This window comes from Epinephelus lanceolatus, chromosome 9, assembly GCF_041903045.1.
Source record: "Epinephelus lanceolatus isolate andai-2023 chromosome 9, ASM4190304v1, whole genome shotgun sequence".
Taxonomy (NCBI): Eukaryota; Metazoa; Chordata; class Actinopteri; order Perciformes; family Serranidae; genus Epinephelus; species Epinephelus lanceolatus.
In genome coordinates, this window is record NC_135742.1 from 25,536,486 (window position 1) to 25,564,430 (window position 27,945).

The 27,945-nt window shown below is 39.0% G+C and overlaps 1 protein-coding gene across 2 annotated transcripts; it reads left to right on the forward strand.

The window, feature by feature from the left end:
- Positions 1-27,920, forward strand: aifm3 (AIF family member 3). 2 transcript variants are annotated; one of them, XM_078170755.1, is made up of 21 exons: positions 1-566; positions 6,786-6,995; positions 14,136-14,349; positions 15,634-15,743; positions 15,821-15,930; positions 16,034-16,078; positions 16,169-16,265; positions 16,369-16,481; positions 16,829-16,915; positions 17,039-17,130; positions 17,230-17,360; positions 19,036-19,151; positions 19,338-19,409; positions 20,463-20,526; positions 22,112-22,188; positions 22,262-22,379; positions 22,478-22,576; positions 22,789-22,864; positions 23,010-23,114; positions 25,591-25,611; positions 25,747-27,920. In XM_078170755.1, the coding sequence occupies exons 2-21, from the start codon at positions 6,965-6,967 to the stop codon at positions 25,787-25,789; spliced, it is 1,821 nt and encodes a 606-aa protein (XP_078026881.1). In that variant the 5' UTR covers positions 1-566; positions 6,786-6,964; the 3' UTR covers positions 25,790-27,920. The 2 variants fall into 2 exon arrangements, with proteins under 2 accessions (XP_078026881.1, XP_033475027.2); XM_033619136.2 differs by lacking the exon at positions 25,591-25,611.
- The last annotated feature ends 25 nt before the right edge of the window (positions 27,921-27,945 follow it).

Sequence of the window (27,945 nt, forward strand, 5' to 3'; positions counted from 1 at the left end):
ACAGAAAAGCAAGCAGGAGAGGGTGAGCGTGTGTGTGTGTGTGAGTGTGTGTATGTGTTTGGAAAAGAGAGAGGAGGGGCGAGAGGAGGACGAGAGCAAGGAACGGTGAGAATTCATGCTGTGTTAGCATCCCCTCAGCAACTCCATCAATACTGCATACAGCTGAGAAACTGGCAAAGGTCCTCCGTACTGCATTTGCAGGCTCGGCCAGGAAAAGAGAGCAACTCCCACGACTGGTCTGTTCAGTCTGCTGCTGGAGGGGGGCTCTGTGAGGGGCAGAGCACGCACACACACACACACACACACACACACACACACACACACACACACACACACACACATACACTCACACACTCACTAGAGCCTCTGCTGCATCGAGAGGCAGAAGAGTGGAGGAGGGTACGGAGGGACGCATTGACTGGGAATACTCCAGTGGACAGAGCCAATCCCGGAGAGGGACAGGATTTTTTGGAGACTCATGTGCTAATATGCTACCGTGCTCTGCAGGGGAAGCTGAGCACCAGGGAGTTTGACAGGATCTCAGTGCACCTGCTCCATGCACACTGGTAAGCTTTAATTTTTTCTTTTACAGTTAGAGAAATGTGGCTCTGTTTTTATAAGTTCCCAATATGATGTAATTATGTGATGCTCCCTGTATAGTCAGAGTTATTTTGCCTGTGTACAGTAGGCTACTTGTATAGAAGTTATTCCAGATCTTCCCTTGAGAACCATATACCATAGTACACTACATGACACTGAAATCACACTACCAGAACAATTTAATTCATGGATGAGTTTTGTTACACACATTTAAAATAAAACCATCTACAGGGCTTGTTACGTTTTTAGTTAGTTTTTAGTTTTTATAGTTGGCACATCAGTGACTCTTTAGATAACTGGGATAAAATGAAACATCACACATCATCTCACATTTGATTTGTTTCTATTGACTTGACATGCGTGTTTTTGTTTGTGTGTGCGCATGCTGAGAAACTGGTCAATAGCAGAATTGTTATAAGGAAAGCACAGCTCCTCTGTGGGGGTGTACACCCCTCTGTAAACCACATTTCTAGTTTTCCATGACATCATGGAGAGGTTATCACTCAGAGCAGCAACAAAATTACCTGATGGACGTCAGTGGTGCCATTCTTAACCAGCTCAAGCTTTACCAAAGAATATGTAAAGTTTAGGTCAACTTTTTGAAGAAAAACTGGATAAAGTAATGCAATTTTTTTCTCCTTAGTGAACTCCTTTGAGAGCAACAACAATGCTGAATGACTGTATAATCTTTGTTTTCTGAAGCCACGTGGCAGCTATGTGTTATACAGTGCTAGACACTAAAGGTTTGTTTTTGAATTCCATTAAAGGCTTAACTATATGACCTCTGTAGCCTGTTTAAACAAGGGTCAGACTTAAGAAATAATTTTCGATCCTTTTCAGTTTTTATACACACACTTTAGATGCTGTTAAGAACGTTCAGAAGCTGTTGTCGGTTCTCATGATCTTGCCTGTAACATGGCAATATCACGAACACTACAAACATTTGTAGAAACTCAGTCAAGAATGGTGTAAATGAACTTCCTCACAATGTGTGATTGTGCCACGTACTAGAGCTTCTTAATGGGGATTGTGGTTATCTGTAATCCACTCTTTATTCTTTTATAGTTAAGACACGTAGGCGATGGAGTAAATAGAAATTAATCAAAAGCTCCTTGGCATTTTGGGGGGGACATGCTGGTGACAAGGGCGATGAGGGTGCACAAATCTATCTTAAAAAATGTGTGCTGGAACAACTGTGTCTCATTCAATTGTGAACAAGCAAAATAAGAAGTGCAGAAATAATATCCTAATGGCATTTCAAAGAGTGACAACCCACTTATCCCCTACACTGAATGCTTCCTTAAAGGAATACTTGACCCACAAAATGATTGTTTGCCAATCAATTAGTCATGTCAGTCAGCCATTAATCGTGTTACCTTGAAATTTAAAGAACTTGAAACCTTACTATTTAACTGAAAGAGTAACTTATCTTTGCTCTCTTCAAAACCAGACTCAAATGCTGAGGGTTTTTTGCGAAAATGCATGTGTTTAGGAAATGCTGAGTATAAGACAGGATAAATGAGACTTTGATTATACTGCACGTGTTCTGTGAGAGTTTGTAAACTGATGTTTCCATATTTTTCTGTTGTTAAATGTGGTCCCCAATCAATCAATCAATCAATCAATCAATCAATCAATCAATCAATATATTCTCTGATTTCAGTGAGGGCATGTGAGAAAAAAAGTTTTCCTCAGGAATTCAAAGAAACATGACATGACCAATTTTGTGGGTGAAGTATTCCTTTAAGCTGGTGGTAAACAGAATAGATAACCACTAAGGGTCAATCAGGGGATGATTCCACGGGCTTATCTTTGTATTTCACAAACCAGGAAAACGTGCAAACTGTGAGTGAGGCAAAGAGGTGTGGTCAAATATTAAGAGTGCAGGTCAATTGTTGTCCTTTATCAGCTGAGGATCAGAGAGCCCTAATCGTTAACTACAGCCTAACATACCTGTCCAGCAAGTCCACCAGTTTAGATGGCTGAAGGTGAATGAGCCACAGGACCAGCAGCTCTTCTTTTATTCAAGTTCTGCTGCAAGTCAAGTGTATATTGGTGGATCAGGTTTGTCACTGGTTGGCAGTGTTGTGGTGGTTGAGCTCGGTCTTTTTCTTGAGACTTGCCTCAAGACCACTTTTTGAAGGTCTTGATTTTATCTCGGAGTCGACCGCATTTTTACTCAAGCTTGTCTTGTTCTCAGACATAGAGGACTTGGGAATTTCTTTTAAGACCAATCAACCTAACTGTGGGGATATCACAGGATATCAATTGCCTGTGCAAAAACGAAATGTTGAATAAAGATGATTAAGTTGATTTCACCTCCTTTGTGCATTGGTTTTTGTTTACCCACTTACATAGAATTCACCTCTGCAATGCCTTTTTCATCAAGCCATTGCTCATGGTACACTTACATGTACATATATACAATATGGCGATACAGAGGAAAATGAAGAGGAATCTTCATTTGTTTTCTGTGTGTGTTTTATGGGAATGTGGATCTTGTTCTACATTTTATCATAAGTGTGTCATGTAGTGTGGGACTCACACTGGTCTGGTCTTGGTCTTGACTCGACCTCACCCTTCCTTGGCCATACTCATGTCTCGGTCTTCATACACTTTGGTCGCGGTCATGACCTAGTCTTGGTCTAGGCGGTCCTGATCACACACTGGTGGGAGGAATATGGGATATTTGCTGTATACCCTAGCGAAGTTCAGCTGCGAGCTTTTTTCTGAAGGCTGAGTCCAGTTTTGATGTGACTTTGGTGCTCCACATGCCTGCGTTTGTGAGTCACAGTCAGTTTATAGACTGACCTCTTCACCACCAACCAGGAACTGCGTTTTGCTAATTCTCCTTTCCAACATTCCAGTAACAGGTATTACATTTGTAGGAAAGTGAATGAAACTGACAGCTTGTTTGCAGGCAGGATTATTAGCACTGCTTGGGGACGGGCCCAACAGTGAGAGCGCGAGATCTGCGTCATATGTTGTGAGGACCAAATCTGCTTAACCTACTTTAGTTTTGCACAAAATATCTTGGTGCTTGCTGGAACTCCAGGATGGCAGCTCTTTGCGATCCAATTTGTCATTCATCAAATTTTCAGTGGTGACAAATTATTAAAGTGGTAACATGTGAGACTGAAGACTTCTCTCTCTGGGAAGTGATTAGATATGGTGCTCTCTGTCTTTTGTGAAACACACAATATCAAAGGCTTTGTACTCAGGAAAATATCAGTGCTTGGCAATGATATTTGGATGTATATCTAGAGTACAGACCAAAAAGACTCTTCTGGGAGATGCCAGATCTGACATGATCAGAGCCCAGTATCATCATTAGCTTTGATTTATTTGTTGACTTTACATTTCTTCCATCAACAACTTGTTCAGTGACTTATGTCTCTAGAGATAAGATCCTTACTTGTGTAAAAGTACAAACAAAACAATGGAAAATACTGCACCAAAACTAAAAGACCTGGATTCAAAATGGAAAAAGAATATTTCATCCCCCAAATGACCATTTGCATATCGATTACTCACCCCATGTTTTTCTCACAAGCCTTCATGGTGAAAAAAGAACCCAAAAATGGAGATAATTCTTGATAAATTCAAGTAAGGGGGTCTGAGTTTATCAACAGCAAAACTGCATCAAAACATCTGTTTACAAACTCTCAAACAGCTTGTGCAGTATAATCCATGTCTCATATGTCCAGTCGTATACTCAGTGCTTTCCAAACAGACATCCCTTTCAGACAAAGAGCTTAAGGAGAAGTAAAACTTTATCTATGCTCTCTTCAAAGCCAGACTCCATTGATAAAAACAGTAATTTTACCTTGCTGAACACAGGAGCTGTTGGTCTACCACTGCCTTGATCAGTTAGTTTGTTTGTGTTATTGTGTGATTGAGTGTGCTGAATCCAAACTAACCCTCCAAAGTTAATTAATACACAAATGGTCGTGTAGGCGGTGAAGTGTTACATTAAAGTTTTTTTTACAGCAGTCACCTCTACTGTGATATTCCTTGTTTGCAGGTGCGTCGTTGATGTGGAAGTGTTTTAAATGATAAGGTTTCAGCAAAAATGCATGTGCAAAATGCTTAAGTAATAGATATACAAATGGCCATTTTGCAATCAAGTATTCCTTTAATTAGATGAACAGAAGTATAAGCAGCAAAATATATTGAGTAAGTATTTGTTCTGCAGAAAAACATTAAATTGTTGATACTGATGCATCAGTTTTACTCAGTTAGGGTGGAGATAGATTTAGATACAGTCAGGTAGTTCAGTCCAGTTTCCTCAAGGGGTCAACATCAGTGTGTGGGGTCATGAGATGACTGACGACAAGAGAGAAGAAAAAACATAGACCACTGTGATGTCACAAGTGGCCCCAGTTACACACAGCTTTATGTAAGAGGCCAAAAAGTTTGGGAATCACTGATTTCATTTTTGATATTGTGGTGAAAGTGTATTCATTTGCAAAGTCAAGTAACTAAAGCTGGCAAATAAATGTAGTTGTGTAATAATCAATATTTTCCTTTAAAATTTGGTGGAGGAGAAGTACAAAAGTGGCAAGAAGTAAACTTACATACAGCTTGAGTGGCTGTGCAAAGCTACTCTCACCCACTATAAACAAACACATGGTTTAGACACAACAACTCAATCTCAGCTGCAGAGTTGTGTCCAGTCAGAGATCTTTCCATTTCTCATTTGTTCTCAGGAACGTTCTCTAAGCAGCGCTCCATTCAACGCTGCACACTTTTTTTTCTGAAGTTCAAGGACATTAAGATGTGCTCAGAATATCAAGCAGTCCTTTTGGTTGTACCTCAAAAGGATAATTTGGTGATGGATTGCACCATGTTGAGCCATACACCTGCCATCCCGGGTCCTCTCAGCTTCATAGTAGCCAGCGCTCTGTGAGTAACTAACTACTGTATGTGTGGGTGAAATACCAGAGCTGGCAGAAATGTGAGGGCAACGTGGCAACAAAACAAGGGGGATTTTGAAACTCAAGGGGCCCCTGCTTCCCTTTAAAGAGCAGTGTGACGAGAAAGTTAATAGGTGTCGGAGTGCTGTTAATATTTAACGGTTTCCCATGCAATATGCATGAACAAAGGTAACAATGTGTGTGGAAATGTTCCTAATTAACACAATTGCTTCCTTTTTACAAGCACTAACATGTTATGTAGACAAACACACACACAGAAAATAATCTGGCAGTCTAATCCTGACTCTTAACACAAACACAGTCGTGGCTATGACTGATCAGAAGCCCCAGGACTATAAAAATGTATGGATAGAAATGGGGTCAAATGTTTTGTCAATTTAAAAGACAAAATTGTAAATGAAAAGTTAAAATTTGAACTTAAAAAATGGAGGTCCCACATACGGCTTTGCATGAACCCATTTAAAATCAATATAGAATAAAAACCAGAATAGCTCAAGCATTGATTCTTTAGCAGCAGAAAGCTAAGGCTTCTGTTGTCATGTCAATACCTTATGTTACCTTACCTTACATTACAGTGCAGTGACAATGCACAGTGATGCAGGCTGCAGGAGATCATTGTATGCATTACCCTGTATCAACCTAAAATAAAAGCCATGATAGCTAGAGGATTAATTCTTTTTGTAGCAGAAAGCTAAGGCTTTTGTCTTCTGTGTAATCATGTTGTATGCTCACGATGACGTCATTAAGTTGCGTTACATGTGGTGCAAAACCATGTCAAAATGTACCATAGCGTTAAAGGAATGATTGATAAAACTATCAAAATGCTTTTGCATTCTACTCATAACAATGTGCATATATATTGAATATGGTCCCGTGTTTAGGCTGTTTTATAAAATATAATGAAAAAATGTCCGATTTTTTGTCTTTTTTAAAATGTATTAAACAATTTTATTACATTTATCATTTTTTCTGGTTTATTGACTTACATAACCTTTTGGCTTTGTACAGATTTTAGGAATATGAAGCATTTGACGATACTCAAACAAATGACATCACAATAAGCAAAAATACCAATGTAGGCACTAGCAGTTCATCTCTATTGCAGTTTTCCAAAGAGCAGTCAGAAAAGCCTTATAAAACTTTTGCATGATAACAGCATATCACAGATATCATCAGTATATCACCAGAGACACTAAGACCTGTCTGGTGTGAGTGTTGTTGACGATGTTGCTCCCTCTCTCCGTGCAGATTATGTGGAGGAGCTGACGTGTGCGATGGCCAGCTTGGACCTGCAGGTTCTCATACACACAGTACTGTGTTATCGTTACCTCCCGACCAAGCAGCCCAGCCCGAGGATCTGACCGCACCTCCCCTCCCTCTCCCCCCTCCCTCCCTCTCCCTGGGCGTTCCTCAATCCTGGGCCCACCATGGGAGGATGCTTCTCCAAACCCAAACCAGGTAACCAGCATGTTTCCCATCTCAGTCAGGGACAGGTTAGTTTAGTTTGAAATAAAATGAAAAAGGTGTTGAAACACGTCCATGGTAGATTTTTTGGGCTGTTGTTGAACAGGATTGTGTAATATCGTAAGATGTTCATGTTATTTTGTCCACCTCTGTAGCTGCTACCCTGCTTTCAAAATGATAAATGAATACAATATTAGCAATGATATTTCCACTTATTGATATGGAAATGGCAGCAAAATCGCTTTACGTACACCTCTGTAACAACACTGTGCCACCACTGTGGGTCATGAGTGTGGATGTGGCAGAGTGGGCAGTATCTTTGCCTGGCACCTGAGAGTTAGACAAAAGTTCAGTAGCACATCAAGCTGAAACAGTTCAACCTACTTTGGTATAAAATTACCTGGATCTTCCTCATCATTGGGCCCATAGAGCAAGCACACTGGAGACTTTGCCAACTGAGTGGCTAACCTCTGCCAGCTACTTTAGCTTTAGCCCCCTGCTAACTTGAATGGGAATGAAAGGGATCAATCGTGCAGCTCTTCTGGACCTTAGAAACGTTATTGGACTAAATGGATCAAATCCCGATAGTGAATTGGGTCATTTTTGGGGACTGTGATGTTTAAAAAATGTATCCACTAATTTACAGATTTCTTTTTCCCAATGTAAGTATATGGGAAAAAGTCTTTTGTAGTTGTAGTTGTAGTTGTAGTTATGCAGTTTATGCCGCTATGTCAAATTGGCTTCAAAGTCTGGTGCCCTCCTTGGGGGCGTGTTCATGGCAGCATTATCAATAGTACCTGCTGTATGAGCGCAGTGCAGAGCACATATTTTAGTGTACAGTTAAGCTGTAAAATTAGAAAGTTTGTGACCTCGGCTGCATTGTTGGAAATAGTCAACTGAAGTACCAAGCAATGCCTACTGGCTTATGTTTCTGAAAACACTGGGACGAGAAATAGTCAAAGCAGAATCTTTATTTATAATTAATCAGCTCAGCCTAGTTTGACAGTTTGACCACAGTTCACGAGCAGTGACATGTTTGACAGCTGCTCCTCAGCTCTAATTGGTTGTTCGTAATGTCATTAGAGGCTCTACAAGACAATACAGTAGGCAGAGAAATATGTTTGTTTGTTTTTTTACAGATTATCTCTCATTTAGTGCTGTGTGAATATGGTAATGACATCAGTAAAAGTTACCAGCTACAGCTTTAATGTGAAATATGGAGAATGTTGGGAATTCAGTGTTACACAGTTGGGCTATTAATGTATCTTAATGAAAGGGTTGACAACATGATGGTGCATGTAGTAGTTTTAGAAATGAGGTTCAGGAAAGTATTGGTATAATACAGTGATTTATGTATTTTGCTTATGATGCCAAATGAAATTATTTATTGTTAATACAGGAAAGTCAGTAAATCTAGCATTAGATGCCTGAATAATGTACGGTTTCCATGGAGAGACCAGTAAATTATTTATTTTTTAAAAAGATATATTTAGAGACAGTATGTTCAGATTGAATCATGTTAAAGCTACCTACCGCCTCCAAATCCTGTTATACATGTCATCTCATATCCAGGCTCCTTTGTTTGCACTGTAGTGTTTTGTGTGGGAGGAATTTTAATGCTCTCTGTGGCATCTTTGGTCAAAAGATTTGCAGAATATCAAAATATGACACTGCGTGTGTGTGTGTGTGTGTGTGTGTGTGTTTATCCATATCAGTGTTAACATGGCTTAGATATGAGCGATCATGCTTTATTGCAGTCGTGCAGGTGATAATAGCATACTGTAGTTCCCACTCAGGTGTTTGGAGACACAAAAGCTCTGAGATCAGATCATCTGTTCAGTGCATCACGTGTCACTGAGTGAGAATGATGAGGGACGACAGTGGTTAACTGTATGCAATGATTAAACTGACTCCGCAAACTGTAATCAATTAGCCTGTGTTTACTGTCTACCAACAATCGATAACAAATCAAATGTAACTGGAATATCACATAAAAATATCTTTCACACAGTAAGTTTTAGACAGCTCTACGGTTATGTCTTCCTATTTAATGGGTACACAGCCAAAGTTAGTTTTGAGGAGACAGTGAAAGCTTGTTTGGTTTACCCTCACAGAAAACAATGCTATACCATCATTTCTAAAGGGGCTGCCATCAGCAGAATGTAGACAGTCTTCACTGATGAGAAAATAAAACATAAATCACACCTTATGATTTATGTTCGGAGAGAATACTCAATGTCAGTTCTTAGAGGTTGTTAAACCAAACTGACAAATGTTAAACTATTTTTTTGCCAATCATATGAAAACTATACAAAAGGGTCAGATAATACAGAGTTACAGGGAGTTACAGATGTCCAAAGTGGAGCAGAATGTATATATGAAAGAAGATATCTCTTTTGTTTTATAATTTCTCTAGGTTTTGTCTGACTTATGATAACTTGGGTGAAAGAGGACATGGCACAGCAGCTCAGTGCTTTATGACTCTGATCACTGATAATTTAATGGTATCCAAGTTAGTGTCTAATGAAGTCTAACCTCTGTGTTATGGTATATTTTAAGTCTCATAAGGTTCAGCTGTGACATATGTTTAGTGTGAGTGTCCTCGCCATTAGAGTATCAAACTAAAACAGTTGTCATGATGCATGTTACCATCTACAGGTATCTGAGGAGAGAGATTCACTGGTCAGTACTGGTTAAGCTTGTTAATGAACCAATAATAGAAATAGAATAAATAGAGAGGACAATGAGCCACTTGCTGTAGTCATTTGACCTGTAGGCTACAGAATCAAAACAGCAATTGTTGTTAGTTGTTATGGTGACAACACATGTCAGTGGGGCCCTAAAATCTGTTGTTTGAGAACTCTGTTTTGGCCTATTCTTACATCCAATTTACTTAATAAACAGAAAAATACAACTGTACACCAAACAACGAAACTAAGACTAATGTTAGCTTAATTGCCTTGTTAACTGATCACAAAACACGCTTCATTTCAGCTCGACAGAAATAAAATAAAACTCACCAAAGCCTTCTTATTTAGAGGTCATTTTTTTCTGAATACTTGTGGATGCGTGTCACCTTTAAAATGGCTTCTCATTGTGATCTGTTGCTGTCACCCACCTGCATTCACTTATCAATCAGGATTGGGTGACACCCCCTGCCAAGTTTATAAAATGTTTTCTTGACTCCTGTCCACCTCTTGCACCCTGATGAAGACAATGGAAGCAGCCGTGTTCTTTGAATAAAGGCTTTTTAACTTCATTCAAGTGCATTTGTTCCTGCTATACGCATAAGTGTCTAAAGTTTCTCCCCATGCGCTGACCCTTTTCTTCAAGAGCACCTGTGTTTTTTCTTGAATTTCATATGATAAAAACAGTCCTTGAGCACACCATTACCTCATTCTCCATCTTAGTCATTCTTGTTAGCCATCTAGTTAGTTCACTGTTCCAACAATCACCAACACTGGTTTGGGCAAAGTAAAACCCTAATGCACTGAGTCAGATGTAAAAATATGCTGATCTGCATGCTGTTTATCCCCGTGGTCTCGCTCTGCCTCTCAGCTGTCCACTGAGCAGCAGCTCTCACTTGTTCTTCAGAGGCAGCTACAGTAATGTTACACAATGGCTCAACAAACATATAATTAATGGCATCAAAAGGAACAGGGAAATATCTGTTATGGTAATATTTTTAAAGTAATGGATTGTTTATTTGAGAACGCACCACTTCACTGCTCATTTGGTCTTTACTGTAAAACCTCACCTCAGTGAGTTTGCAACTTCCTGCAAGTTGTTTTGTTAATAAGGAAGTTAGGAAGTTAAGGAGGTTAGCCCCCTACAATGAATGCAGTGGCAGCAATACACATAAAAATGACCATCCTGACCACGCTGATTTGAATGGGAATGTCCAATCTACTCTCATTTGATTTCTATGGAACTAACTATCCAGCTGAAAATGTTCCTCAAATGTCTACAACAAAAGAGTCCAGAGTCCACGACTGAAGCTACTTGAAGGTTAAAATCAAATAATTAGACTGATAAAATTAGACTAATAATAGGTAATATTTTTATTTTCCAGAAAAAAAATATAAAAGTAGCCTATTCTGACACCTGTATCTACAGGTGTATAAAGGTACAAAGGATAAGGTCACTTGAACGCAGTAAATGTAGAGTTATACCTTTAAGTGTGAGTGGGAGTAAATTGGCACCATGACAGGATGTACGAGGGAGGGAGAGCTTGTAAACATGGCTCACCGCTGTCCTCGTTTGCATCAAAATGTGAAGAAATACAGAAAGGTTACGAACACTGTGAAAAAATAAGGATCTAAACACCTTCTGCTCACTCACGGCTAAATAAAATGTCCTTGCTGAAGTTCAAAACACTAAAAAGATCAAAATAAAAGCAATACAGAAAATATTTAGGTACACACTCCACACCAGATAACTTTATAGTACTGATCAAATGAAGCATCAGTGTGGTGATGTCCCGTTTAGCAGCAGATATTACAGCAGCATCTAAAGATTCTCTTCAGCTGTGGAAAGCTTTCTCTTTCTGCTGCTCACTATTATGATTTTCCATTGATTTTAATTAAGACTTGCTCAGCAGGAGAAAATTCCAGCCAGATTACTGTGTAAGAACCGGATGATCAGCACATTTTTCCAGCCGAACAGATAAAGCCTGCTGCAGTGAAAAAAGAGTTACACAACCGCTTCTTAATGTTCAGTAATATAAATCCAGCAGCAGCGCATCTGATGTCCTGAAAGAAAAGTTAATGTCTCCTGATTAATTTACTCCACTCTGTTATAGTCTGTTTTCTTAAAGCAGCAAAAACAAAACACTGGCAGTATTTTGTGTGTGCGTGTTTGTGTTTATGTCCATTTCCTCCATGGAAAGCTCGCTATTTAAAGCATTGTTATCCTGTCACAATCATATAGTTTAACCCTTATTAAGTTAAGTGTACATATAGACAGAGTGAGAGGTGAATGAGTAATGTGTAATTTGTTTTAGGGTGGAAATAGAGTTGTTTTTTTAGCTCTGAAGAAGCATTTTACTGCTGGAGAGATGGTCTTTTCATAAAACTTTTCTGTTTTTATGATAGAAAGTTGCAAATACTTTTGAAATTGTTGCTACAGAGAAACAGGGAATAAAGTGCTGTGGCATTCATTTTTGCACCGGAGACAGAAAACCTACAACTACCAGAATGCAATGCACCACACTGGACCAATAAATGTTCTGTTGGGTGACTTAAATAGAGTTTGTCTGTTTTGACACAGGAAACAATATGGCAGCCGGCTGGTAACAAACAATCTAGTTTTACAGTTAAAAAGTAAGCTCTCTGAAATACCATAAAAGTTAAATTAATAGCCGAGTCCCAGTTAAGCACCCAGTCCCTTTTACTAGGCTAATGTGGCTACACATTTTGACAAATAAACATATGTTTTAATTAGATGCCTGGTCTGGTTGCCAAGCAGTTAATTTTTTTAATAAAAGTTATCCAGATGTAATAAAGCAGATTGTTGGCTTCCCTCAAATGATGTGTCCATTCCTCGATTACCCTGTAAGTTATTCATATTCCATCAGTTCATAAGAGTCCTTAGATCAAAAGAATCAAAAGGGGTTTTCATAAAAATTAATGCAAGTTGTAAATATGTTTAAATAAACGATTTGACTGTATTTCCTGATCTTTGCTGAGCAACAGTTTTGTGTGAAAGGAATTAAAGGCCTGTCCCATATATAGGCCCATTGAGTTCAGTGATTTAAGCAAATAAAAGCCTGGGCTACTAATTGAAGTTTTATGGTAGGCAAAACAGCAACAGAGTCTTGTTCATATTTTATCAACACAGCTTAGTTTTACAGTTTGATTGTAGTTTGTTCTGAGTTTGAGAGAGAGGGAGAGGGGTGGGTCTCTCTGTTTATCCTCTTCTTTACTCTTTCTGTCTGCTGTGGTAGGCATACGAGAATGTGTAAAAGTACAATCTGTTGTTCAAGTAAGGGCCCTAGAGCTGGTGGTAGTCCGCCAGATGACACAGATTTGAGCTGAGAGATGAGCAGGGAGATCTGGGCGCTGGTTAGATGGAGGGAAGTTTATCACAATTCATTTAAAAATACTTCCCACACTGTTACAATACAAAGTTGGTTAAAAATAAGCAAAGTATAATTTTGACTTTTTATTGTGATGTAAATGTTCATTGCAAAATATAAAATAATGAGACCACTGGTATTTTCTCTGTTTCACTATAAGCCTTGTTTTCACTGTCCTACTCTGTCTGCCACAGAGTACAATCTTCAACCAAAACAAGAAGAGGATAGCACTTTTATTTTCCTTGGTAGTTATCAGTAGCTATCCCCTCTTACCAAAGAGTATTCTTTGCAGTTACTATCCCCAGTAGTGGAAATAGTGGAGGGTGGAACAACCGTAATAACTGTAGAAACAGAGGCCTGTTCAACTTCTACACCGGTTGTCTTTGTGCCAGTAGTGCCAACAGTAACACCACTAGTAACAACTTGTCTGTCTGTTTCCACTTTAAATTTAGTGGCAAATTGTTACCTGTCTCATTTTTTGTGGACTTTCCACACCATACCACTGGTAGATCTGGTATTAATAGCAACAGTTTTTTAGTGTGGTTGGCTCTGCTCCGCATGAGACCATTCTTGTGCATGACTCATTTCCGGCTGTTTAGAAGTTAAAGTGTTTTGTAATTTAGTAGTAATTAGAAAATCTGGATTTATATTGCATCTTGATGACTGTAATAATGCTACCCACTAAGAGTAGAAAGGAAAAGAAAAAGAAGTCAGGGTCGCTCTCACACACGTCTCCCTTCACCTGCTTCCTGCTTTCATTTGTTTCACTTGTTGAGATGTCAGATTCAATTTGTCCCAAAGCTGTAGACGTCTCTCCTTGCTGAAAGTCAAATTACTCTTCCAAAGAAATGCTGAAGGGTAGTAATAAAATAACAGTGGACAGGCATACAGGAATAATAGCACAATCCACTGGTTATTGGTGGCATGATTAATCTGCCAATATGACTTAAATAACTGTCTAACAGCATCATTTTACTGCAGTCACTGTGATTGCTCTGCTCACGTTCAGTCATGCATCTTCAGTCATTTTCTAAGTGAGACGTGTCTGTGTTGTGCAGTTGAAGTTAAAGTGGAACTCTCTCTCCTGGAAAAAGAAAAAGAGGTGGACGGGCTGTCACCTAATGGCAAAGCGAGTCCCTTTGCTGACTGCAGACCGAACGGGGCTCTGGGACACGGCTCTGATGACGACTCCACCCCGCTGCCACTCTACCACAAACCACGGGACTATGTGGAGGCCTCCGTCTGTCATGTTAAAGATCTGGAAAACGGACAGTAAGAAAATGAAAAATACAACTTTTTTTGCTCAGTACACAAACACACTCATGACATGCACTGTATGTGGAGGTAAATAAGCTGTTATGTGCTATAATGATAATATAATTTTGCGGGCTGGTTCTGGCCCACGGGCCGTATGTTTGACACCCCTGACATAATAATCACGAAACAGCAAAGTAATCCCATGTTGACCAACATTTATCTGTTAATTTATCTGTCTATTTTTGAAAGATCTAACTAAAGGAGCCCTCACTACATCCTCTTGAAGCTTGTCCCATGCCTTTACTGCTCAAAGTGCAAAGTTTTTTCTTTATTTTTTCAAAGAAACACTTCAGTGGGAATAATTTTAAGGAGTATTATTCTTAAATCACATCAGTTTTTCCAAAAGTGAATGACAGGCTCAATTGTAATATCAAATTTTAACCAGATCATCATCACATCAGGCTTACAGCAGACATTTCGGATAGACGCAAGGTAATTGATTTTAATTATGGAGAGATGAAAAATCAAAAACTTGTCTCCCTTAGTTGTTTAGTTGTTTAGTTGACATTTGAAGATATATACTAAACACGATGGGCCAGCCTATCTGATGTTTCTGCTGTGCTTGTTTATGTACTGTGTTGATTTGCTAGCATCTTTCACCACCATAGCTGAGCAATGTACTGCTGTGCACAGCTGCTGCAGCAAAACATATTTTAGCCACCTAAAAAAATCAATATAAGTGTGAGTGCATGCTATATTTGGAATATTTTCTCTGCTTTACCTTAAACACTAATAGATCAGTGCAGCAGTAGACCAGCAGTGTTCTGCAAAGTTGAAATGTAGTTTTTGTCAGTGGAGTCTGGTGGCTTTGAGATAACAGCTTCAGTTCCTTACTGATGAAGGCTGTCTAATGGCAGGGAAAGCAGCAAGAGTATTCTAAATATAGATCCTCCTCTGTGTCTCCTGTATACTGGAGTTGGTAAATGTCATTTTCTCAACCTCTCCACATATGACATCTCCTTCAGACCTGGAATTAGTCAATGTCTTTGTGTGAACTGTTCCTTTACTGTATTTGGCTCATTGTGGCTACCGGAGCATTGCTTAGATAGATGTAGGTAAACTGTACCCGTAACTGTTGTAGTCGTAATGCGTCCTTGCTCTGTAAAACCTTTCTCCCAGGTTGTTTTTCAACTGTCAGTGTCAGGATGGCCTTGGTATGTTTCCTTGGAAGTTGGAAGGATTTAATCATTAAACAGTTATGAATGCACACACGCATATTTGTTTTTGTGTGTGTGACAGGATGCGAGAGGTGGACTTGGGAAGTGGCAGAGCTTTGTTGATCAAAGAACATGGGGAGTTCTCCGCCATGGCCCACAAGTGTCCACACTATGGAGCACCGCTGGTCAAAGGTGAGTAATGTGTGTTATGATTTTAACATTTGTAATAAAATATGTTATCATATACTTGACATTTTGTTTTCTTCCAGGTGTGTTGTCAAAAGGACACGTGCGCTGTCCGTGGCACGGTGCGTGCTTCAACATTGCAACAGGAGACCTGGAGGATTTCCCTGGGCTGGACAGCCTGCCTACCTTCCAGGTGACCTTCCCCGCTGGTGCCGTCTCTTAACACATTCCTTGCCTTATCATGTCTCTAAGCACCATCAAAAAGTGTACACATCGCTCATGTCTGTTTGCTTCAGGTCAGAGTTGAAAAGGACAAGGTGATCATTCATGCAAACAAGCAGGTAACAAGAGAAAGAATGTGAAGAATTTATGCAGGAACATAAACGAGCACCTCATTGATCTGAGATGCCTCTTCTAAAAAACATCTCCAGGCTCTTCAGTCACAGAAAAGGTCAAAGCCGATGGCCCGATGCTCAGCAGTCATTAACTCCAGCACGGGCTTTAGCCATGTTCTCATCATTGGCTCAGGTCAGTGTGTTTCTACCCCTCGAATAACAAAATGCAGTTACATCTGACTCTTGTTGGCAGCATCCCCCTTTATTTTCCTCTTATATGGTGAATGTATCCACAGGTCCAGCAGGTTTGGTGTGTGCAGAGACACTGAGGCAAGAGGGCTTCACCGACCGCATCGTCATGTGCACCATGGACAGACATCCTCCATATGACAGGCCAAAACTGAGTAAGGTTTGTACACAGTCCCTGAACACATAAACTGAGAGAGAACTGAACTTTGCCAAGAAAGTTATGTAACAGACTGCAGAGGAGCTGAAGCAGGAGCTCTTTGGGGAACAGCTACAAATTCACAGCAACAAAGATGTAAAGAAATTTGACTTGTGCAAAAAGTAAACAGACATAACTGACTCAAAAACTGTGACTTTCCATTACCAGGAAAAGCTTGAAATGAATTAGTATTAATTGGCTGCATACACTTGTCCACCTTTTGGAAATTTTGCTTTTTGATTCAGGGATTTTTGTTTAATTTAATTGAATTATTTTATCAATGCATTCAGCACTAACTTGCTGGCCCTTAGTCCTTAGACAGCACAGCAGAGCAGCTGAGACTGCGCTCCATGGAGTTCCTACAGGATCATGACATCGAGCTGCTCACAGAGAAAGAGGTGAGAGCTGGTGACCACAGATCAATGAATGAATCAATTAGATCTAGATCTAATTGGCAGTTTGGCAGTTTCCACAAAAATCCAACACATGAACCTGTATGACCCTTCTGTGTGTGCTCATAGGCTGTGGCGGTTGATGTGAAAACACGATCTGTGACCTTTGAAGACGGCTTGAGGATGGAGTACAGGAAACTCTTTATTGCTACAGGAAGCAAGTAAGGAAACAACTTTTATTTCATATGATAATGAAGCAGCTGAGATTATAAATTGATGAATAAACTGACATCTGATTGCTTCCACTTCCTGCTTGAAAGACCCAAACCAATGATCTACAAAGGCAAGGACATCAGGAACGTGTTTCACCTCAGGACACCTGAGGACGCCAACAGCATAGCGAGGCTAGCCAACAACAAGAACGCTGTAATTGTGGGAACATCATTCGTTGGTGAGAAAAAGGCACATTTTTCTTATTTGTGCTGATTAAGATAAGTGAAAATGAAGTGAAAAATCACCAGAAACTAAGTTAATAAAGTATCACCATGAGATTAGCGCTTGTGTTTATCAAACCTACAAATTTACACTTCAGAAAAGGGGCAACTTAAAGGTAATAAAGCTCTTCTCTGAGTATTAGAAATAACACACATTTATCAAGTGATCCAACCTCCAACAAAGTACACAAGTAACTTCTGAGAACACCTCTTAAGTGATCACATGATTAATCACATGTATTACCCGCCAATCAAAACAGCCAATCAGAGAAAAGGTTTCACCCAACATCAGCTATATTGCTTCCTTGCATTTTACTTAGTGTTAAAAAAAAACTGGACCAATATATAATTCACATTTACAACCAACATTTTCAGTGGCAATTAGCATGTGGAATTAACAGCAGTCTAGTGTACAGTTCAGTATGATATATGAATATACAGATTGGGTCTCAATAAACTGAAACTGGCTGAAATGGAAACAAAAAAACTCTGCTTCTTTACTGCAGCTATCTAGGATCTACTTCCTCTGTAGCTCTCTTAAGTTTAATTTAATAGCTCTCATAAATTTAATTTAATTTCAAATTAGATAAAAAGCTTTCATTCTTTTAGTCCCCTTTCCTTCGTTTTATTATGTTTATGTTTCCTAAATTGTCTGAATTTGATTATTGTGACTTATATCTGTGCAAAGTTTGCCATTGGAGAGGCGTTTTCACATGCCTCTTCTGAACGAGATGATGTCTGTGCATTTCCCTAAAATCTGAGAATCAAACGTACTCCAAACTGGACTGGATTCATCACTAATCTGAAAGCCAGTCACTGTCTGATGTGGGAAACTAATATCGACAGGGGCACAGACTTTGTTACGACACCAGCAAAGAAGCCTAAAATCCTCCAGCTCAGAGTGGACTTGTCAGTACAGAGAGTTTGCATTAGCATTGTGAACGTTTTGACAGTAAACATGGTAAAGTTTGCAGTCCTTAGGTGTAAACTTGATCATGGGAGAACACATTTTAACATTGTTGCAGATAATATTGTATGTTTCACAACCACTAACGCTGTGTCAGCCACTGCCACTTACAAGCTAACAAGCTGACAAACAACATCAACAAGATGCTAAATACACATAACCATTCTTTGGTGTACAACAGAGTCCTCATCTGAGTCTGGGTCTGACTGAAGCTCAAACATACGGCTGAATCTCTAACACTTGCGTTAGCCATTTTGATTAGCACTTTCATTGGTCAACCTTGCGCCAGTCTCCTATAGTCAGACCTATCTCCACACTTCATCTAAGCAGCAAGCGGTGGTGGTGAGTGGTGCAGAGGCCAGATCCACAATTTCTCAGTGAGGTAGAAACAGTAGATCTGCTTCCAGCCCCCTCTCAGAGTCATCGTAGAATATTTTTCCATACTTTAAAACATGTCTCAAGGGGAACTTTAACTTTTGCAAATAGTGTACTTACTTTCACTTACATTCAGAATTCACTTTGATAAATAAAAGCTCTGGTGACTTTGAAAGCCATAACATATGATTCATTAATTCAGGTTTCTCTCTCTTTTTTCTATTTTATTTTTGCATTAAGTACTACATACTGTATATTAACTGTATGCTGTTCATTTGTTGTGTTGGCAGGTATGGAGGTGGCTGCAGCTCTAACAGACAAGGCTCACTCAGTGTCTGTCATCGGGATCGAGTCAGTCCCCTTTAAAACAGCTCTCGGGGAGAAAGTAGGGAAAGCCATGATGAAGGTAGGGACACGGCCATCATTACTCTCTAGAGGACAGGGGGAAAATCCCTTTAGTTAAAATGCAAATCACATTTTTCTGGTCAATACCACAGTAACCACAAGAGACAGCTTAAATCTTCTCATGCAAATTCAACTCTTGCTGTTTCCACATGGTGACGATGTCTGTGGTGTGTTTTGTGTTCTGCAGCTGTTCGAGGTAAACAGGGTGAAGTTCTACATGCTGAACGAGGTGTCAGAGATGATTGGCCATCATGGACAGGTATCCAGAAAGTGAGAGAAACAGCATGACATGATGCTCAACAGAACACCCCTCTCTTGTTTAATCCATGATGAAGATGAGAAGAGACGATTAACTAAAATAAAAAGCTCTTTGGTGTGTGCCAACTTTAAAGCCTCTGGAAATGTGGTGTAAAAGTATTTTTCTAAAACATTGATCAGACTCAGAAATACTTAATTGATACCCAAATGTAATGGGATTGTTACAGTTGCTCTTAAAGCACAGAAAAAATATAAGCAAAATACAAAAAACTGAAAAATAAGAACTATGTAAAAATACTGCATGTGCATTGTGCTACAATATATAAAGCAATATATAGAAATTAAATAGAAATATAATAAGTATGTACAAATATGTGAATTATACTTCATTATAGAATCAGTGTAAATAAAACACGTGACTTTTTTAAAATAAATAATTGACGAAAAGAGCAATTAAACTTAAGATAAGAGGGATATTTTATGATAAATGTAAGACAAGATAAGAGATATTTACATGTTACGGCAGCTAAAGAGTCAAAAGCAAGAATAAAAGGGAGAAAAAGTGAATGGGTGATGAATAAGGAAATAGATATGACTAAAGTACATAAAATAAAAATAAAATGATATTAAATCTAAATACACTTAATGCAGCTTTCACTTATATAGATACTGTATGGTCATGATTTATGGTTGTACAGGATAATTGTAATACACAGATGGTGTCTAGTAGTAAGAGTTTAACAGTCAACAGGTTTGCTTCATCTGGAGTGAGTGCAAAAAAATCCCATAAATTATTTATAGATTTTAATTCAGACTCTTCTGTTCTCAAAGGCTGTGTTTGAAATCAATCCCTATTACAAATAATAGAATTAACAATTAGCAGCTCTAACTTTGGCAGAAAATTGTTTACTGTATGTATGACCCAGTCACTCAAAGTCAGAGATGGTAAGGAAAAAGGTTTGTGGGAGTAACCTCCTGAATAGAAATGTCAAGACTGTAACATTGTGCACATTTATGACATGTCCTGGACTTTTTGTTTTCCCTGTTTACACAGCTGAAAGAGGTGGTACTGAAGAGTGGGAAAGTCCTGCGGGCAGACGTGTGTGTCATCGGAGCAGGTGATGTCAAAGATGATGCAAAATGCACCTTCCTTCGAATCTGTCCTCGTTAACTGCAGTGACCTTTAGAGGTGCAGTTCACCCCAAAATCAAAAATATATATTTTTTCTCTTAGCTGTAGTGCTATTCACCGGTCTAGATTGTTTTGGTGTGAGTTTCAGAGTGTTGGAGATATCGGCGGTAGAGATCTCTGCCTTCTCTCTGATATAATGGAGCTAGATAGCACTCGGTTAGTGGTGCTCAAACCACCAAATAATACATTTGAAAAATTCAACAGCAATGTCTCTTAACAGAAAGCATGACTGTGTTACTAAAGATTATCCACAGACCTTGTTGTGAGCAGTTTCATGTAGGAACAATTTTCTTTCTACCGAACTGCACCCTCAGACCATATCTCTGCGCAGTTCCACTGAGCTAGCTACAGCAACATCATCACATCAAGTCATTAGGCCCCCATCTCACAGAAAGCGTTGCAGGTTGAAAAAGCATACCGCACTGCCTTTTTCTTTTTTAATTGAATGCCAATGGTTAAAAAAAAAAACTTGCTACATCTTTTTATTGTTGCCAGGCAACCAACCCACCACGTCCTTACACTCACCTTCCCATGTAATCAATGTGATTTTAATTTTTTATTTTTTACCACAGTAATCAGTATCTAGTTCCTAAAATGTCTAAGCAGAGGGTACTTGCTGTAGCTCTGGTGAGAGGCTGTCAGCAAATAGTTTGTTGGGCAAAGGGAAATGACAATCTGTGTGGATACATGAGACCCTAAAAAAAATGGTTGACCACGGGGAGTACCACCAGTTGTACCAGGAGCTTCGCCTCCATGATTGCCATCTCCAGGCATATTTTAGGATGACTCGGGGCAGTTTCACAACCTGTTGTCTATCATCGGCCATAAAGCTCTGGGTATCCAGCAACCGCTACCACCAGTTTCTCCTCCATTGTTTACCAACTGTAAACTTGTTGTTGTGACCACAACAGAAGGCCCGCCTCTCACATTGTCTGACTGGACAATGGGAAAAAAAAGACGAGAAAAGAGATGACGTGAAGCGCTTTACCGCTCTGAGTTGAAGTTTTTTAACTCAAGGAATTCAGAGCTCTGGCAAAAACCTGAGGCACCTAGAGCGCAGAAATATTAGGTGCATCACAACAGAAAAAACGTGAGCAAAAAGTTTCATTTTCACTAAAAGCAATTACAAAAAGCTGCCCCCAGCTGCTAAAATGCTTTCTGTGTGATCAGGGCCTTAATGTTTACATCTTCCACTGTCAAAAAAACATGAGCCTGTCGTCCATGAGTAGATGCATGCTTCCTTCTGCGAGCTGATACAGTTGGCAGATGTAATTTGGTAGAAAGAAAATAGTTCCTACATGAAACTGTGGATTATCTTGACTAAGTAGGTCATGATTTCTGCAACTTACACCTAAACAATTTAGATAGTTAAACAGCACTACATGTGTGGGGAACAATACAGACTTTTTATTTTGGGGTGAACTGTCCCTTTAATCAGAGCAGATAATGAGACTCTCTTTTAATAATTTATAGTAGATACATATTTAACCTGTTTTCTCATATGTGCCTCAGGAAGTGTTCCTGCAACAGGCTTCCTGAAACAGAGCGGCATCCACATGGACTCTAAGGGCTTCATCACTGTCAATAAGGTATTTTTGCAAAAGCCTGCAGCCTGAGTGAAACTGTTTTGTCCCAAATTTACTCCTCTAAACTTTGTCCCAGATGATGCAGACAAATGCTGACGGGGTCTTTGCTGGAGGAGATGTGGTGGTGTTTCCTTTCCCACCACGCAACAACAAGAAGGTGAACATCCCTCACTGGCAAATGGCTCATGTACACGGTGAGTGTGTCACCATGACTGCATCTCTGCTTCACTGTGATGATGATTTACTTGCTTAAAGACCAGCGTGTCATTGTTGTTTTCTGCCTTACTGACAGGAAGGGTGGCAGCTCTCAGCATGATGGGCAGAGCCACTGAGATCAAAACTGTGCCTTACTTCTGGTCAGCAATGTTTGGGAAGACCATACGCTATGCAGGTAGATATCTATCTCTAATTTCAACAGTGTTATTATAAGGCGGACATGCTGTAAGAGGAAGATCAGAGGCTGACACACAGTTGCATCAAGTGTAGTTACCACACTGCCATCTAGCTGTAATGATAAAATAATAATAAAGACATAGAACTGACAGGCTGAATTTGACTGTTTGTCTTTTTGCTGTTGATAAATATACATATATTTTTGTGAAGGTTATGGTGATGGATTTGATGATGTCATTATACAAGGAGATCTGGATGAACTGAGGTTTGTGGCGTTTTACACCAGGTACGTTTTATTTTAATAACAGTCTTAAATAAACCAAAATGATGGCGAATATTTGGTCTTAATTTGTGTTTATGAGCTTATTTAAGTCTTCAATTATGACTCCTAGTCTATTTTCTAATTGTTTCCTCCTCTGGTCCATCTATAGGAGTGAGGAGGTGGTTGCTGTTGCCAGCATGAACTATGATCCCATTGTATCCCGAGTGGCAGAGGTCTTAGGGTCCGGAAAGACGATTAAGAAACGAGATGTAGAGTAAGTCTCCTTCCAAGTCTTAAATCGGGTCCTGGTTACAATAGTTGTTATGTTCTTTAGGTTTCTCAGGTTTTACTGTGAAGAAAAACATGACACAAGTTATCACTCTGACAGTAAACAGTTGTGGAGCTTGTGACTTTAATCACATGGAAAGTATTATAAGACTATGGCTTATTGAAGCTGCAGGTCAGAGTGCTACAGAAAAATAACACCACTTGTTATTTTGCTTAATTAATACAGTGACGCTTCATTTTACATGTTGTGTAATTTTATAATGATTCCTGTGGATATTTGCTGGGGGAAAAAATCTTTGTCATGTAGTATTAATTATTGGTAAAATAGTACACAATAGAATAAGCAAAGTTCTGAAACTGTATTTTAGGTACAATAAATGTAAATGTATTTGCATTTTTATGAAAGAACCAGGGAATTATATAGTTACATAGTTGATCTTAAAGTCAGTTATTAATATATAGAGGAATTGCTGGTAACAATTTACATTAACCACCCCATCAAGTATTTATAAGCGTATATAAACACATAATAAATTCTTTATAACACACTAAAATGTTCTCATACACAGATATTAAAAACATTTTAAAGGCACAGATCACCCAAAAATCAAAAATACATATTTGTCCTCTATTTATCAGTCTAAATTGTTTTGGTGTGAGTTGCAGAGTGCTAGGTATATCAGCCATAGAGATGTCTGTCTTCTGTCTGATATAATGGAACTAGATGGCACTTAGCTTGTGGTGCTCAAAGGAACAAAAAATACATTGTTAAACTCAACAGCAATGTCTCTTTCCAGAAATCATGACCTGGTCACTCAAGATAATCCTTACATTTTGTTTGTACAGTTTCATGTAGGAACTTTTTTCTTTCTACTGAACTACACCAGCCAACAGTATCACTACACTGAATGGCTCACTTAGCACCACTGAGCTAGCTAACGTTACAGCCCTCTCATCCAAAAATTTGCATATATTTGTATGTCTGGCTCCAGAAATCTAAGATAGCGATGGCCAAAATGCCAAACTCGAGGCTGCAAAACAGCAGTCCACAAACCAATGGGTGACATCACGGCGGCTATGTCCATTATTTTTATAGTCTATGGCAGGGGTCTGCAACATTTGCCATTAAAAGAGCCATTTTTGACCAAGAATAATTTGAAAAAATCTGTGGAGCTGCAAAACATGTTTGAGCCTTATACTCAAGGTAAATAGCCTATTAAGTCTAAATTAGCATATACTTACGGTCTAAATAAGCATTTGTTAATATGTTTTACCACAAGGTGGACACTGTGCAGGGCACTATTTATGATTATTTGGTACTTAAATTTTGCAGAGCTGGCAGTGAGAGCAAACAAATCCGTCCACGCACTACTACATTCTCTATTTTATTCAATTTACTTTTTTGGATTTGGCATCCATAGCTAACCAGCCACTGCTATCGAGGTTCAGCAACATTTGGATTCATAGAATGAATTTCCATAGACTTCTTTTCTCAAAGGCTCAAGAAGCCACTGGACAGGGGCTAAAGAGCCACATGTGGCTCCGGAGCCACAGGTTGCCTATCCCTGGTCTATGGTTACAGCTCAGCCAAGGAGGACATACATCTTGTGCTGTCACGAGCATGACCCCTCATACATAAGTAGACATGCTTCCTTCTGTACATTGATAGGTTTGGAGGGTGTAGTTCGGTAGAAAGAAAGTAGTTCCTACATGGAACTGCTCACAACAAGGTGTGTGGATTATCTTGAGTAACCAGGTCATGATTTCTGGAAAGAGAAATTGCTGTTGAGTTTAACAATGTATTTTTTGGCACTTTGAGCAGTGCCATCTAGTTCTATTATATTTAAGAGAAGGCAGACATCTCTGTGGCCAATATCTTCAACACTTCGCAACTCACACCAACACAATCTAGAATGATGAACAGCACTACAGGTAAGACTTCAGGGTAAACTGTTTCATTAAGTGTTTATTAATGTGTTTGTTAACCAATGCGTTAATAAAAACTTAAAAATGTCTTTATATTGGCTCACAACTATTATAGTATGTTTTAGTGTGTTGTAAACTATTACTTGTTAATATGATGCTGATAAATTGGGAAGGAGGATTAAAATAAAGTTTGTGTGAAAATTAATTTCTTGTTCAGCTGACTCTGCATTGACTAGAAGACTCAAGGTTGCACTACGAAAAAAAAACCAAGTAATTAATTTTCCCTAGTCCTCCCCAGAAACACTTCACGTCTGCAGCTTTATAATTCTTCATTATTAAATTTCTGTATTATTAGCAAACAGGACCTGTGACATAAAGTGTGACCACACTGATATCATGTTGCTGTACTTGTATTACTTTATTGTTACTGCGTACAGTTCTGCCTGTTGTGTCTTTGTTTCTGTCTAATTTAACTGTAGTGTTCCTCATGTCTCCTGTGTCTTTTATTTCTAATAATGCAAACTCAAAATGTGAAGGATGTTAGCACGGCTTGGCAAGTACGGACAAATATGAGCCTTTTCTACTTTCCATTTCACTCATATGGACCATGTGTAGGGAGCAATCGACTGGATAATCATGTACACGTGTTTGTGTCTGTGTCTCATATAGCAGTTTTTTTTTGTGGTTCACAGGACTGGAGATATTTCTTGGTTGATTGACAAAGGCTCTCAATGACTTCCCATCTGATGGACAGACCCAAAGTCCACTGGACACCTCAATATGGACACTTATGGTGCTGAGACACTGAGCAGCTATCCTGGTCTGGACACACACTTATAGACACACACACTGGGGACAGGACTGTGGCTGTTGGAGACACACCTACCCGAGGACAACACTGAAACTTGCTTCTGTTCACGAGAGACACTTTAACGTGACAAAGCGTCACAAACAAAGCAATATTGGATTCAGCCTCTGTGCTGCTGCAAGATGTATCTACCTGTACACTTTGTTTATAAGAAGCCAGGGATGGGCATTGGCATTTTTTTGTACAAATAACATTGTATATACCTATAATCCTGAATGCACTGTAACTAAATAAGAATATACAATTTGAACTGAATTTTTCTAAGTTTTAACAGCTTTGGTTGTATGCTCACATACAGGCCTTAGATCTGCATGCTATTAATTAACTTTAACGGGAGTTAAAAATAAGCCCCTTAACAGAGAGTTTTCAATCTAGATGCATCAGCAAACAAAGCTTAAATCTGCTAAAACAAACTGCAGCAGAACCCTGAATGCAGCTTTAACAGACTCACTAACACATGCGCAGCTTTAATTCAAAATAAATGACAATTTCTAGGATTAAAACATCTTTGTATTGGTTGCCTTGCTACTGTAGTAGATTGCACAAATGAAATCCAAATCATACTTTGATCTAACACTAGTGCTTGCACAATAGATTCATGTATTTCCTAAGAAGTAGATAGCACCCCTTTAGAAAAATCCCATAGTAGTTTGAAAGAGGACTTCACCCCCCCCCCCAAAATAACCATTTCTATATCAATTACTCACCTGTGTTATGTTGAATTTGTGAAGAAAACTTTATCTGAAACATCAAAACATCTGTTTACAAACCCTTACACAACCTGTGCAGTATAATGCAAGATTCATTTATCCCATTGTATGTTCAGTACTTCCCAAACATACAGCTCTTTTCAATGGGGAACCCAAGTAAAACTTAAATATGCTCCTTTCAGAACCAGGCTCCATTGACAAAACAGTAATTTTACCTCAACAAACACAGGAGCTACTGGTCTACCATTGCCTCCATCAGTTAGTGTGTTTGTGTTTTTGTGTGCTGAATCTGAACTAACCCCGTAAAACAGTTAAGTCACACAATAACACAAACTAACTGATTGAGGCAGTGGTAGACCAGCAGCTCCCGTGTTCAGTGACATAAAACTTTAGGTTACTTGCGTAACCCCGGTTCTCAGAGTAGCATGCGTGAGATGTCTCACTATGGGATACGCCTTCTTGCATATTCCTCAGAAGCATTTATCTCATTACGCCAATCATGGTGATTACGACGTCAGTGTCAGGTGGAAATTTCGAGTATCACAAACTGTTTGAGGCAGTGGTAGAGCAGCAGCACCCACGTTCAGCGAGGTTTAATTACTGTTTTTGTCAATGGAGTCTGGCTTTGAAGAAAGCATAGATACGTTTTACTTTTGTCAGAAAGAGCTGTCTGTTTGGGAAGTACTGAGCATACAATTGGGTAAATGAGACTAGGAATATACTGCACAGGTTGTGTGCGAGTTTGTAAACAGATGTATTGATATAGTTTTGTTGTTGTCATACACAGCAACCCTTTAACTTCAATTCATCATTAATTTTTTTTGGATTCTTTGTTTACTGTGGGGGCATGTAAGACAAAGTTTTCTTTATGAATTCAACGCAACACAGGTTGAGTAATTGATATGCAAATAGTCATTTAGGGGGTGAAGTATTTCTTTTAAGGGTGTTTTTTTGTTTGTTTTATAGCGGTCACCTCCATTGGGATATTCTTTGTTACTAACTCAGGGAACTGAGGTTTGTCGTCTGGGCTCACAGGCAAAATAAGCAGAAATGAATTTGTTGCTTTAATATTTTTTTCCCAGTTATTTTAATTTCAACAGTTCTCTCATGTTCATTCAGAACTGCTTGTAATGGGTATAAAGCGGATGCTTGATTACATCCTGGTGTGCTGATGTAATCATGGCACAAAAGTCAACTCAGCATTTTAAAAAGCATCGTTCTTCCTACAGAGAAGCCTGGAACGGCATTTTTATAACTAAACTTTGAAATAAAAGTCTTCCAACAATAACTAGTCTCTGCTTTATGTGTCACCT